Here is a 15,015-nt window from a genome sequence, read left to right as displayed (position 1 = left end):
TTTCAGATTCTGAATCTGGAGCTCCATTCTTTGTTAGCTATATTTTATTCTGTATTATTTTTGTATAAAATTGGTGTGCTTACTAACTTTTGTTACACAAATTCCAAGTCCCTAGTTTTGATAAGATTCTGGGATTCTGCTATATTTTTTCTGTATTGTTTTTGTATAAATTTGTTGTTTTTCCAGACATTCCAAGCCCCTAGTTTTGATGATAAGATACTAGAGGTCGTAGCTGTATTTGGTTCTGTGCAAATGGCTATGTCTCGAGTCCTTGATATACAGCAGCATCGCATAGCACAGGTAATTATAAGAACAAATAAAAATGAGTTTCTAATTTTAGTTTTATCAAAAATAGCACTGTTGTTTGCACTATGTTTACTATGTTAAACATGTACATAAAAGTTCTGTAAGTGTTGTGATGGCAATGTCTAAAAGTGAAAATCAAAGATCTACATGCAGTAAAACACAATGAACATGCTGACAGATAATACATGGTTCTAATGTAATAATGTTCATCCTCCATTAAGGTTTCTATCAGATGTTTATAATATGTATAACAAATTATTGGATAAAGAAGTAATTCCAACCGTGTGGACTGTTTGCATCATATCATGTAATCGTGTTCCTTTTGTGTGTCTTGATAAAGGGGCAGATCTCCTAGAAAATTTGACAAATTTTTTTTTGTTCACACGGTTGGAATTACTTCCTTGTCCCATATTTACCATTTGAAGTAATTCGTATCCAACAGACTTACGTTTGATGGGATCCCGTGTCATCTGCAAAATCCTGTTGATATTACTTCTTTTACCCTTATAACAAATTATTCATACAGTTAAGCTATTTCGTTGATTGCTCTTAAAAATCAAAGTATTATTATTTTTGTGTTTGAAGTGTCGGAAGGTGAAGATTACAATCATGGGTGATGAGGCCGTACCTGTACAGGTAGATGGGGAGGCGTGGATGCAGCCTCCGGGATACATCCGCATCGTCCATAAAAACCGAGCTCAGATGTTAACCAGGGATCGGGTAGGTGTTACTCATTATTGACATTCTGGTAGGCTTCTTTGTGTAATACCATAAATTGGGATGTTTGGGGTTTTATGCCAAAATTGAGTGTGTTTAGTGAAAGTTTATGGCAGAAAAACATAAACAATGTTAGTACATTAAAAATTTTGAGGCGTTCAAATTAAGCAATGTGAAGAATGTCATTTGACAGGCGTTTGAGAGTATCCTAAAGTCGTGGTCAGAGAAACAGAAGACGGAGAGGATGACCAGTGTCCAGCCTGTGGCCCTCTCCGAGGAGGAGTGTGCTGTCCTACAGAACTTTGTGGACGTAGCCTCGGCTCTCATTAAGTGGTGAGTCAACATGATGATCTATTAACCCAGAAACGTTACGTCATTTTCTGTTCTGGTTAAACTAGTCTAACAGCTATGATAATTAAAGATGGTTTCCCTTGAAGCCTTATTGTGTCTCCTTGTGATAGTGAATTTATCTCAAGTGGCTCATAATAATTATACTTATTTGATTTTATTTCGAAATATAATTTTTGCATTAATTATTTTCTAAAAATTGTTTCATCACCTTGTCCTGAATTTACAATTTGACACACAGCTATTACCAAGTCTTTACACCTTTATCAACTCAATTTCTTGTGTTTTCTGTGAAAAGTGTGAAGGTATCAGCATTGAACTACAGTACAGTAGAACAAGAGTTATTCCCCTTTGCTACCCAGGCCTCTGAATACATGGACAGACTTTATCCATCTGGAAGACTTGCTGAGGTAAGCTTTACAATGTTAATGACCAATTTCTTTTGTCATGATTTTGAAATATATTATTTAATAATGAATTAACAGTTTTTGTAAAGGTTTAAAAAAGAAATATTTACTCTTAGAGATTTACAATTTATCTGTTACTGCTGTATATAGTAAAATAGGTACAGATCAAATTCACTGTGATATTTTAGATCGACTTATTGATTAAAAATTGATCTTGTTTCAACTGTTTATAATGAGCAGCTTTCTTTAATTTTACACGAGTTGGCAATAATGTAGCGAAATGGTCAGATATCCATGTTCTTTGATCATAACAATAGATTTTGATTCTTTCTGTCAAATATCAATATTTCATATTTGTATATTACAGAGTTATATGTCCTTGTTGGTAGGTATTGATTGTGACGTCATATGTTTGTGAGCATAACATCATACTTTTCACAGAAAACAATGCGAGTTTTGCTCACAAAACAATAGCATCACAACGTATACCTACCCACAAGGGAGATTACTCCGTAATATACAATGACGACATTGTAATACATGGGGACCTTCTATACAGTTAGTTACGTGTTAAACAGATGATGGGATGTTATATTTAGTTTTGTCTCTATTTGTTAGCTGGACACAGCCGAGTCTGACTCATACCAGGTTTTTAATTCCTTCTGTTCTACGCTTGCCTTGTCATGTGTTGATGTTGTCCGTAGTCTTTGTTTACGTTTTAACTTTTATTTTTCAACAATATAAGTTAAAAAAAGGGGGGAAATTTAGTAAAAAAATGCATTGAAATTTGGATTTCCATTAAAGATAAACCTATTTTGATGGAAGTTTTAGTAGTTGGTGTCACTGTGACTTACCCTAAATTTCCACTATAGTTATAAGTGTATGCTATGCGAAAAACTTGCTTGCTCTTCTCCATTACACATTGGTGTGACTAGTTTGTAGGCTGAACCTGTACCCGCACCAGTAGAGTAAAGCACCTTATGTCTAGAACTACTTCATCACTTTTACACTAGCGTGTTTACCTTTCCAGATGCATTGATTTTGTGCTAAAAGTAACTTTCTGATATAAAAGTGACTTCCAAGTGGCTATTTGATGCTTGTGTATACCATACTTTCATCTGGTATGGGTATAGCATACACATTGTTCCAGCTTGATTGTATTGCGGTACAATCAGGAGTTACAAGGGATGTACAATAGTTCTACATTAGCATTTTGCTTGGTGATTATGTAGCAGAATTTACTTCACTGAATTGTGCCTTTAACACAGTAGTGTTTAGGTCACATGTGTTGGTCATATCTGTGTAAATTGATCTAAAGAATGTGTTGTATTTGTCGTTATAAAAGCACAGTCAGAGTTGTAACTACTATCAAGGTCAAGATGGAAGTCCTATTTGTAAACTCTGATTGACAGACACATATTTGATTTAGTTATGTACAGGTTACAAGTCAAGGTCACACATCATATTCACGATAGCATATTCTACTGATCAAGATGACATTACAAGTCAATCAAGGTCACAATAACAACATGTGAGATCTCATTTCATGGTGGCTAAGTGATTGAGATATGGCGACATATTACCACAAGTCCTCCACCTCTGGGTCATGAGTTTAATCCCAATGGGGGGTGGGTTCAGTTGCCAGATACTGTTTAATTTGTTTTTGAAACGATCCTTGTCCATGTCTAGTTATGCAAGTTGAAAGGATCCTCAGCATGCTAACAACAACCGTAGAACTAGGAAAAAACTCCCCTAATTTTGTCTTTTACACCCTTTCTTCCATTCTTTTGAGTCAGACTAATATGGTCAACAGGAAGGAAAGGATTTGATATTGTCACTTGCTGTTAAGCACGATTACAATTTTTAGTTGATAAAAGTTTTATGTTGTATTTATTTTTCGTATTTTTTTTTTCTTTGTTTTCATTTCTTTCAGCATGTTTGCATTTTTAGTTGTGTCTGTTTGTAATCAAATTTTACAATGAAAGTCTCTAGCGATGTTATTATGAAAACCTATTTACTGTTAATGTGGATGTTTTCATGATTGTTTAATTTTGAGATTTATAAATGTATATGCATCAATGCTGTTTTTGCCTTCAATACACCTTTGCACATTTAGCAGCATAGTTTCACATGTACAAAATATGACACAGTAAAAGATAAGAGCGGGTATGCTAATGAGAGATAGGACAATAATATGGCACAGGTAAAAACGACCTGAGTGAAGGCATTGTTAAAGTAAGCAGTTATCTCCCTTGTGGAAATGTCCATGTTTTCTGTAGATGATGACCGAGTACTCAATACTAAGGTACGATTAATATTTTTATGCTTGAAAAAAGTTTTGAAAAGAAATGACAAAGTGCAAAAGCTGAAATTTTGATTAGAAAATGATAAATCTTAAATACATTCAAACCTGCTATAAAGGACACTTTTATATAAAGCACACTCCATTTGGTGGAGTTAACTACATACTTGGCCTCTTTATAAAGACACCTGTCTGTAAAGGACAGTTTTGCTATGTTCCTGTAGTGTCCTTTATAGACAGGTTTGACTGTAGTTTATTAACTGTAATGCCAGATGTGTCAAGTTTGTATTTGTGTTTTGCAGCCCACTATAAGAAGTCAGGTGATAGACTTTGTCCAGAGTGTCCAGAATCTATATAATGAAGCTAATACATTTCTAACTGACAAGGCTCCAGCATTGGTAAGTTTATGGTACAGTACAGACTGAATACACCTCAATCCACAAACCAGTACTAGTAAATAAGCCTTACATACAAATATGTACTAGTAAATAAGCCTTGCATACAAACATGTGATGACCAGCAAATAAGCTGCCCCCATATTGTTACTACTAGGAAATTGCCTTAATTATAGATATTTGATTATTAGCAAATAAGCTTTACTCACAAACCATTATTGTCTACAAATAGGCCTTAATCCCAGATATTTTATTACCAGAAAATAAGCCTTGATCATAAACATGAGACTATCTCAGCAAAAAAGTCTTGTGCACAACTGTCGACAACCATTAAAGAAGTTAGGACACTTTCATATACTTTCAAATAAGCACCTCATGTAAATATGAAATACACCGTTTAACTATTTGTGAAACAGAGACTACAGCCTGACCTTATAGACCGCCTGAGTGTGGGACTAGCCCAGTTGGAGCCGGAGCTTCAGAAGATGAACAGCATGTGTGGACTACTGACATCTGTGTCAAGGGCTGTATCGATGGAGGAAGTCAGTAGTTCGTCGGTCATAGAGGTAACACTCAGTTAACTTATTCATGAATACGGTACCTGAAATATTATGATGAAGGTTATAAATTATTATATGCATGAATGCAAGAGAAACTTTCACTAAATTGAAATTTACATATTTCTATTTGTATAAATGAGTTTGGAGAATAAATGAAGCAAATTGATAAAATGCAAGCGATGGAATTAAAGAAGTGAAAGAGATGTTGTAAGAGGGATGAACCCAGGATCTCAACCCTCTTTTCTGGAAAAAATCAGTCTTGTTATAAAACTGTGGTCTTGAATACAGAATTTAAGACAGAATAAATCTGGTAACTATGGTCGTCATTATTGCTAGAATAAATAGACAACATACATATGCTAATTATGTATATGCAATCAGACTTTACAAAGAAGAGTAAATATCATATAAATATATCTTTGTTAAGGTCCCTGTACAGCCAGTTGAACCGAAGCGTAAACCGGGCAAACTCAAACAGGTGTATAGTAAACTGAAGGGTAAAGGTCGCGACAAGGACAAAGACAACAAGGGATTCCCACTGCGTAAGTTTATAGGTCAGGGAATTAGTAGCGGTAGTCAATAGTCACTATTGGTGAAAATGTTTGTCAATGGCAAGTCAGTGCTATCAATATCTTTCTCTCATTAGCACAAATATCACACATTAGAATATTTTCATATTTGTTGTAACTTTGAAAATTTCAAATCTAATGTTTTGACATTTACACATAGCACTTTACTGTGTTGTTTATGATACACATGTAATTGTAAACATATTCCACAGTGTTTTAATTTCGCATTTCATGCCTATCTACTTTTTCCCAGCGATTTAATTTCACAATTTCTAATGGCCTGCAAAATATGAGAAATTTAATCGCATAGGAACATTGTTTTACAGTAAAAATATTTTTATGAGCTGTGTCAAATACCATATTCATTGACAAAACAGATACATGAAATGTAAACTTTACTTTTTATAGCCTTCCATGTGCAATCCTGGACACTAGAAGATGTGGGAATGTGGCTGGAGAATTTATCTCTAGCCGAGTACAAGGAATCCTTCATTAGCCATGAAATTCGAGGCACAGAACTTCTCTCTTTGGATAAGGGTGATATACAGGTACTTCCTTAAATTATTTACACCTAAAATTTCATAATGGACTGTTCTAGTCCTTGATTTAGGAGAGTCTAAGTATGGGAAGGGGAAGTACTTCTGTAAACTAATTTTTGTATGCCATTCATTTTTACATATTTCGCTGGCAAGTAAAAATAGCAAGGAAAAAAGAACTTGCAAAAAGGATAAACTATAGGTACAATAGATATAGAACCTTATCACTTAGAGTTGCTACAATGAAGTTGTCATGAAAACACTTGGTTTCCAGTACATTATATAATGACAAATTTGTTTTTCTAATGTTAATATGATTTCAGGACCTCGGTGTATCTAAAGTTGGGCACGTAAAGAGGATACAGCAGGGAATTAAGGACTTGAACAGTAGACATTTCACCTGTATAAAGGACAACTCATGACAACAGTATCTACGTTTGGTCACATGAAGATGATACAGAATTAAGGACCTTATACAACAGTGGCTAACACAGAGTTTTTACCTGCAGCTTTTACCCAGTACTTTGTTCTTAGAAGTCTGTTTATGATTTCATTAATGTAAACTTCTTCCAATCTTAATTATGAAAATAATTTTGATTAGACCAAAAACATTGAGACGATTTATTATAAGCTTTTGTTTAAATTCTGTTTAAATGTTTTTAATGCAAAGCTTCCTTAGTTTGTGACTGATGCATATTTGATCAATTTTTTTTTCAATGGAAAAATGTTTTAAAAAGGCATCTTTAACGAAATTTTAATTGATGATTGACATTGTTAATTGTTATAGTCCTATTATTGTACAAAAATTTACTAAATTATTTGTATTTCTCAATGTCAGACACTGTCATGTGTTCAATATGTGGAAATGACCTTTGAACTGCTGAGGTCAAGGTCTATCAGGGTCAAGGTCACATGTTCAATTAAGGTCAAAGTTGTCTTAAGATCATTTAGATATGCTACATGTTCAAAATGTTTTTAAATGGGAATGTTCATATATGAATGTATGTTGTACTCTGATTGTCTGAATGAATATACCCTAAGGCATACAAATATAAGGGATTTCATTTTCAGACGTAAATATTATGAATTAAACAAAAATTATTTAACTGTTTCATCTTTCATTATCATGTAGACAATGGATGTTCTTATTTGTAGTCTTTGTTTACCTCATGGTCATGCAATATCTAAAATTATTAATCACTTAAATTGGTGTTTGTTTATGACAGAACAAAACTCTCTTACAGTTTGTGTCAAAGAGATTGATATTCTTTTCTTATTGGCTATGAAATCCATTTGTGAATTGTACAACTTTGTATTTTGAAAGAAAATCCCTTTTCAGACAAAAGACGTGTATAAGAATGTATGATACAATAATGGCAGCTGGGAACACCTTTCTAGAGGGACTAAGGATGTGGAATATGGAAGTCTCGGGTCAACTCAGGACCATTCCAAAGTCATAGTGAATGTCTCTGTCTCTCTGTAGGAGATTTCATTCCATATGATACAGGGTAATCTGTGTGAGATGTAACTTGAGACAATCATGTTTAATTTATTTGTGTAGCTGGCTGGTCGTGTTTATACATACTATTCCATGATCCATGTAGAGAAATATGTGTAAGGTTGTAATAGCTTGTGATCAAGTCATTATATCGGTTCCAAATCAGATTGGACATATGCCAGAGGCATGTGAAGCTAATTGTATTAGTTTAACATAGTAAGTGAGATAACTATGGGTTAGAAAATGTTGATGTTTTAGCCTAACTCGATTTGCACTCTTCTACTTCCAGAATATAACTTACGTTCACTTGAATGTAGTTCTACTTCTGGAAGCTCTTCCATCCAAAGGCTGGCAGGTCTTCTGAGAAGACTTCTCTTCTTAGAAGAGGGCAGATCAAGTTGAACTATGTTTTTTAAATAAAGGGGAGGCAACTAAGGTTGAATTAAAGGGAGATAACTATTTAGTTTGTATGACTATATTGGTAGTATATTATGTGAGAGTGTTATCAAAGCAAGTGTTCGGCGTCATGAGTATGTACCCAGCAGGGATACCGTAGTGTGTGATAGAATTTTATACTTTCCTACTTTTTTATGAACAAATTATTTAATCAGCATACAAGCTTGTTCTGAAATAGTTGAAAATGTTTTGAGCTATACATTTTTTACTTTATTCTTTTGCAAGAATATTTGTTAGATAAGCTGTTTGAAGATTTAAGGCAACTTAATCATTTTTTGATTCCAAGTAATTTGGAAAACGATCTTTTGACACACTGGTAAAATTGATAGTCTCCCTCTTAGTCTTAACAACATTTATGTCGGATCACAACATCCTGACATTTGATTTTCTCAACAGATCTTTAAATGTGATTTTCAGGTCTTAACATCTCTCAATATAGGGATTCTTATCCTGAGACAGTGTCACATTCTCAGTGATTTTCATTTACTTATTCACCCCTGAAGATGCATTTAGATTCTTTACTGGGATATAGTCCATTCAGAATTTCAGGGATGAATGAGTTAATAAAGTTAAATAATTGAGTAATAGACGATAGTGCTGGTTTGTGTATGCTTCTCTCAGTGTAAGTCAGTTGTTATGTTTATAAATTAAATTTTATCCATTTTGTGATATAAACAAAGTTGTCAGCAAATAGTGTGTTCCTTATCCTTCCACATGAAAATATTAGAGATTTATTTAAGAAATTTTAATGCAAGTTGTGAATTCTATTTGCTAAGTTTGTACTAAAAATCTAACAATAGGATACACTTACTGTATTCGTCGTAATTAGCACCCAAATTGTAACAACCCTGGGCACTTAGTAGAGAACCAAAATGTCAGTTGTGGACGAAATAAGTCAGCCTTATTTTCATTCTTTCTGTAATCAGAACATTAATCTGTTTCAGTAAACATGCATATGCCTTTTATCCTTTGAGACACATTATTTTGTTATGATTCACGTGAAAAAGACTCGCAAGTTCATTTTATATGAGTTACAATGCTGATGTTAGAGAGATCACATGTTGTAAAACATTGTTAAATCCATGGGATGGGGGCGTTTATAAAACTTCAACTCCTTCTCCAGAAAAGGGGAGGGGTGCTAATTATGGCGAATATGTTAAGTACCGGTAGTTGTATGACATGTTGTCAAAATATATAACAAGATATTGCTTAATAATTGCTTAATTTTATTTAAAATTTGCTAATTATCAATATTTTATAAAGCTTTATTTTTCCTGTCTAATGTTTTAATGTGAGGTGGTGTGAATACCGTGTGTGGTAGCCACGTAGCTATAAACTTCCTGTCTGATGTTTTAATGTGAGGTGGTGTGAATACCGTGTGTGGTAGCCACGTAGCTATAAACTTCCTGTCTGATGTTTTAATGTGAAGTGGTGTGAATACCGTGTGTGGTAGCCACGTAGCTATAAACTTCCTGTCTGACGTTTTACCAAAATAATATGAGGTATATGTATGTATATTCCATGTTCTAATGGTTTCGTTTTTTGAACTCTGTTTTAAGCAATGAAAGACACTATGAATATTGATGTGATATTCTTTATCTGTTGTTTCAGCTCTGGCATTATGTATTTCAGTATTGTACATTGTTGGCTAGCACAGGGGACAGTAACATTAGCCCTTCTTTTACATATTTGATGTTTTAATATAACCAGGAAGGTGATTGTTACAAGTCCCCTTGCTGACTGTTCTATAGTGTATCTTACATACCGTTTTACATGTTAAGTATTTATCTTCTATATTATTGCACTTTCTTGCAATACTGAAAGAAATAGTATTTTCATATTTTTTCTACCAATTTTTACGGGCGTTTCCCAGGGGTCAAGTTTTTGCTATACCTAGATAACTAATAAACATGCATAAATCTATTGTTAGTGGAAAAGTAATTATTTTCTTTCAATTTTTTTTTATTGAGTCAGGAATAGAATTTTGTAAGGTTTTATAAGGGCACTTGTTTTATATGCCAGCTTCCTTTATTGAATATTTCCCCCTGTTTTTGCCAAACATTTTGACCTGTATCTCACTGTCTCTTTTCTGAAGAATGCAATGATTTCTATTGTATTACTAATGTGTGACCACTACCTATAGTAGAACTGTCTCGGCAGTCAAACGGAGCTGTTCAATCTCCGCATCTAACCTGACACTATATTTTTATACTTTTATATGAGATGTCCCTTGTATAATTTATACATATGTTTCTAACTCTGTGTGTATTTAACTTTTATTACTGGTGCTGTATGTCTTACTGTCGCACCCTTTGGGCAGTATGAATTTGTTACTCTGCCTGCCCCTGGCGCGGAGTGATTAGAGTTTTTGATCTGTCCCAACCCTTGGGCATATGGTTTTTAGGTCACCTGAGACGAAGTCTCAGGTGACCTATTCTAATCGCCTTTTGTCCGTCGTCGTGCGTCGTCCGTCGTATGTCTGTAAACAATATACATTTTCGACTTCTTCTCAAAAACCGCAGAAGCAAATTCAATGAAATTTTGTACAAACCTTCTAAGGCATAAGGCCAATCAAAGTTGTGAATTATATGGTCCCCACCCCCCTGGGGGCTGTGGGAGGGGCCAAAAGGTGTAAAATTGACAATAACTTCAAAAATCTTCTTCTCCACTCACAGATGTGATGGAATCAAATACTCTTCACAAATAGAAAGGTCTAAAGGTCCTTTACAAAACTTGTGAATTATATGACCTTAGGGTCTCAGGTTTCCCCTTGGGGAGGGGGTTAAGTTAACTATAGTTTATATAGGGAAAACACATTTTTGAGCATTATTTGGTCATTTGCAAAAGGAAATGAGTCAACACCCTATGAAATAGCCATTGAATCATATTAACAAATTTTCCATGACTGAATCCCAGGGGCCTTAGGGGTGGGGCAAAAAGGGGTCAAATAAGCTCAAACTTCAAAAATCTTCTTCTGAAATTCTGGAACTGGTAGAATCAAATACACTTCATAGATGGAAAGGTCTTAAGGTCCTTTACAAAAACTGTGAATTATATGACCCTGGAGTCTCGTGTTTCCCCCTGGGGAGGGGGTCAAGTTTACTATTGTTTATATAGGAAAAACACATTTATGAATGCTATCTGTTTATTTTTCATAGGAAATTAGTCAAACTGGGTTAGAATTATTAGCCTGAGATAGCATTTTATCGTCATATCCATATTGGTCCTGGCCAACCCCCAGGGGCCTTAGGGGCAGGGCCAAAAAGGGCCAAATAGGCTAAAACTTCAAAAATCTTCTTCTGAATTCACAGATTTGATGGAACCAAATACTCTTCATAGATTGGGAGGTCTTAAAGCCCTTTACGAAAATTGTGAATTTCATCTCCCTGGGATCTCAGATTTTCTGCTGGGGAGGGGGTCAAATTTACTATAGTCTATATATGAAAAACACATTTATGAACATTTTTTGCTTAGTTTTAATAGGAAATGAAACTGGGTTAGAATTATTAGCCTGAAATAGCATTTTAACACCATATCCATATTGGTCCTGGCTGACCCCCAGGGACCAGAGAGGCGGGGCCAAAATGGGTCAAAATGGCTAAAATTTCAAAAATCTTCTTCTGAATTCACAGGTTTGATGGAACCAAATAATCTTCATAGATTAAAAAGTGAAATTTATAAAATCCCTGACACTGACTGACTTCTAGTTTGGTTTTGTTGTTTAACGTTAGCAAAGCAAATTGGAATTTTAAGCATAAGGTTTGGTAACATATATAACTATCAAAATGAAAAACAAAAAATAAAAATTCTAATACGAAAAATCAACTTTAAAGTTTATTTTAATTCATAAATAATTTTTATAGATTTGAACCAACTTTGCAATGCAGCACTCAGGTGACCGTCAAAGCCTCTTGGGCCTCTTGTTGTTATTGCCTTCGGCTACATCATCCTCATAGAGACAGTAGTATCTGTTACTTTGTCCCATATATAGACCTTATCTACTTGTATTAACCCCTCTTAGGTAGTCCTACTGTTCTGTACACTGCCCCCACTCCTAGGACCGCGGGGGATCATTGGGACGAGTTACATTGACAGATTCACTGTTTTGTGTGTCGTCCTCACCCCAGGGACATGTAACATTGTGTGTTTCATCCTCACCCCAGGGACATGTACCATTGTGTGTTTCAGCCTCACCCCAGGGACATGTACCATTGTGTGTGTCATCCTTGCCCTAGGGAAATGTACCATTGTGTGTTTCATCCTTGCCCCAGGGACATGTACCATTGTGTGTGTCATCCTTGCCCCAGGGACATGTAACATTGTGTGTGTCATCCTTGCCCCAGGGACATATAACATTGTTTGTGTCATCTTTGCCCCAGGGACATGTACCATTGTGTGTTTCAGCCTTACCCTAGGGACATGTACTATTGGACACATGCAGATTCACTCCTGGGGAGGAGGTTTTCTCAAGTACAGAATCTTGAAACATGTTATGGTTAAGATTTTTTTATATTTCGTTTTACCTGCAATATCTGCTTTATTCATAAATTTTCCATTCAACAATTCATAAAAGCTTTTGTAGTGATGTAAACAACATGTCTTATCATGACTTTGTAAATCGTTGATAAAGATGCAATAATTCTGGGTTGATGGCTGTAAATATTTTTGTGTGTGTATTTTAGCCTTTTATAAATTGTCTCTCTAAGAAGGCAGTGGATGTGTCATACAATACTTATTCTTGTGTATCTACCTAAACATCGTTCTGTTTTCAGTGCATCAACATATCTCTGTTCTACAACAGACATACAATGTACATGGTTCTATTATCATGCAAACAATGTACATGGGTCTGTTATCATACATACAATGTACATGGTTCTCCTATGAACCCATACACTCCTACAAGGTTCTGTTTTCATACATACAATGTACATGGTTCTGTTATCATACATACAATGTACATGGGTCTGTTATCATACATACAATGTACATGGTTCTCCTATGAACCCATACACTCCTACAAGGTTCTGTTTTCATACATACAATGTACATGGTTCTGTTATCATACATACAATGTACATGGGTCTGTTATCATACATACAATGTACATGGTTCTCCTATGAACCCATACACTCCTACAAGGTTCTGTTTTCATACATACAATGTACATGGTTCTGTTATCATACATACAATGTACATGGTTCTGTTATCATACATACAATGTACATGGTTCTGTTATGAACCCATACACTCCTACATGGTTCGGAACTCGGACATTAATAGTTTCCTAACCAACTAAATAATTATACAATTGTCCAACAGATCCATCAAACTCATACATTCATTATTCAATCAAAACAAAATATTCTTGCACACAACCAATCCTTCACTTCTGTGTATACAAGGATCTTTCTAGAAGAACAGGGTAGCCCTGGGTTAATTGTGATCTCAGTCTCGCCAGTCCCAAGTGTGTTAGAAAACCCCTACCATCTTCTTGAACATTATATAAGCAATGTATTTCAATGGTGGATGATCTCCTTCATTACCCGGTACATTTTCTCCTTCCCTCTATCTCTTCCAACCTCTGCCTTATTTCCTCTTTTCTCCATCTTCCTTTTTCTTCTGTGCCTCCTTCCTCTGTCTTCCAATCTATTCCCCATTCTACACTTACATACACTCTCTATTTCCCTCTCCCTACCGCCTTCCTTCTTTTCATCTCTCCTATTTTCCCTTTATTCCTTCTTCCCCTTCTACATCCCATATTTTTTCTTCCCCCCTCCAACCTCCAATCTGTCCTTCCCCCTCCTACCCCCTATCTGTTTTCCTTCCCCCTCCTACCTCCTATCTGTTTTCCTTCCCTCTCCTACCTCCTATCTGATTTCCTTCCCCCTCCTACCTCCTATCTGTTTTCCTTCCCCCTCCTACCTCCTATCTGTTTTCCTTCCCCCTCCTACCTCCTATCTGTTTTCCTTCCCCCTCCTACCTCCCATCTGATTTCCTTCCCCCTCCTACCTCCTATCTGTTTTCTTTCCCTCTCCTACCTCCCATCTGTTTTCCTTCCCCCTCCTACCTCTCATCTGTTTTCCTTCCCCCTCCTACCTCCCATCTGTTTTCCTTCCCCCTCCTACCTCCTATCTGTTTTCCTTCCCCCTCCTACCTCCTATCTGTTTTCTTTCCCTATCCTACCTCCCATCTGTTTTCCTTCCCCCTCCTACCTCCTATCTGTTTTCCTTCCCCCTCCTACCTCCTATCTGATTTCCTTCCCCCTCCTACCTCCTATCTGATTTCCTTCCCCCTCCTACCTCCCATCTGTTTTCCTTCCCCCTCCTACCTCCTATCTGTTTTCCTTCCCCCTCCTACCTCCTATCTGTTTTCCTTCCCCCTCCTACCTCCTATCTGTTTTCCTTCCCCCTCCTACCTCCTATCTGATTTCCTTCCCCCTCCTACCTCCCATCTGTTTTCTTTCCCTCCTACCTCCTATCTGTTTTCTTTCCCTCTCCTACCTCCTATCTGTTTTCCTTCCCCCTCCTACCCCCTATCTGTTTTCCTTCCCCTCCTACCTCTCATCTGTTTTCCCCCTCCTCTCCATCTGTTTTCCTTCCCCCTCCTACCCCCTATCTGTTTTCCTTCCCTCCTACCTCCTATCTGTTTTCCTTCCCCCTCCTACCTCCTATCTGTTTTCCTTCCCTCTCCTACCTCCTATCTGTTTTCCTTCCCCCTCCTACCTCCTATCTGTTTCCTTCCTCCTCCTACCCCTTCCTTTTTCTTCCCTCCTACCTCCTATCTGTTTTCCTTCCCCCTCCTACCTCTATTGTTTTCCCCTACCTACCTCCTATCTGTTTTCCTTCCCCTCCTACCTCCATCTGTCCTTCCCTCTCCTACCTCCCATCTGTTCTTCCCCTCCTACTCATCTTCTATCAT

General features: G+C 36.2%; 1 protein-coding gene across 8 annotated transcripts in view; it reads left to right on the top strand.

The window, feature by feature from the left end:
• LOC138307956 (diacylglycerol kinase delta-like) overlaps positions 1 to 14,625 on the top strand; it is a 107,730-nt gene extending 93,105 nt beyond the window's left edge. For 5 of the 8 annotated variants that reach the window (XM_069248898.1, XM_069248900.1, XM_069248899.1 and 2 more), the window contains 10 exons: positions 187 to 300; positions 892 to 1,026; positions 1,217 to 1,356; positions 1,670 to 1,781; positions 2,397 to 2,426; positions 4,383 to 4,478; positions 4,892 to 5,041; positions 5,463 to 5,577; positions 6,013 to 6,152; positions 6,464 to 14,625. In XM_069248898.1, the coding sequence (XP_069104999.1) occupies positions 187 to 300; positions 892 to 1,026; positions 1,217 to 1,356; positions 1,670 to 1,781; positions 2,397 to 2,426; positions 4,383 to 4,478; positions 4,892 to 5,041; positions 5,463 to 5,577; positions 6,013 to 6,152; positions 6,464 to 6,562 (1,131 nt within the window). In that variant the 3' untranslated portion in view covers positions 6,563 to 14,625. The remainder of the gene's footprint in view (positions 1 to 186; positions 301 to 891; positions 1,027 to 1,216; positions 1,357 to 1,669; positions 1,782 to 2,396; positions 2,427 to 4,382; positions 4,479 to 4,891; positions 5,042 to 5,462; positions 5,578 to 6,012; positions 6,153 to 6,463) is intronic. The other 3 variants (XM_069248903.1, XM_069248904.1, XM_069248901.1) reach the window with 1 other exon arrangement.
• The last annotated feature ends 390 nt before the right edge of the window (positions 14,626 to 15,015 follow it).

This window comes from Argopecten irradians, chromosome 14 (genome assembly GCF_041381155.1).
Source record: "Argopecten irradians isolate NY chromosome 14, Ai_NY, whole genome shotgun sequence".
In the NCBI taxonomy this organism is placed as follows: Eukaryota; Metazoa; Mollusca; class Bivalvia; order Pectinida; family Pectinidae; genus Argopecten; species Argopecten irradians.
This window is presented reverse-complemented; position numbering and strand designations above follow the sequence as displayed.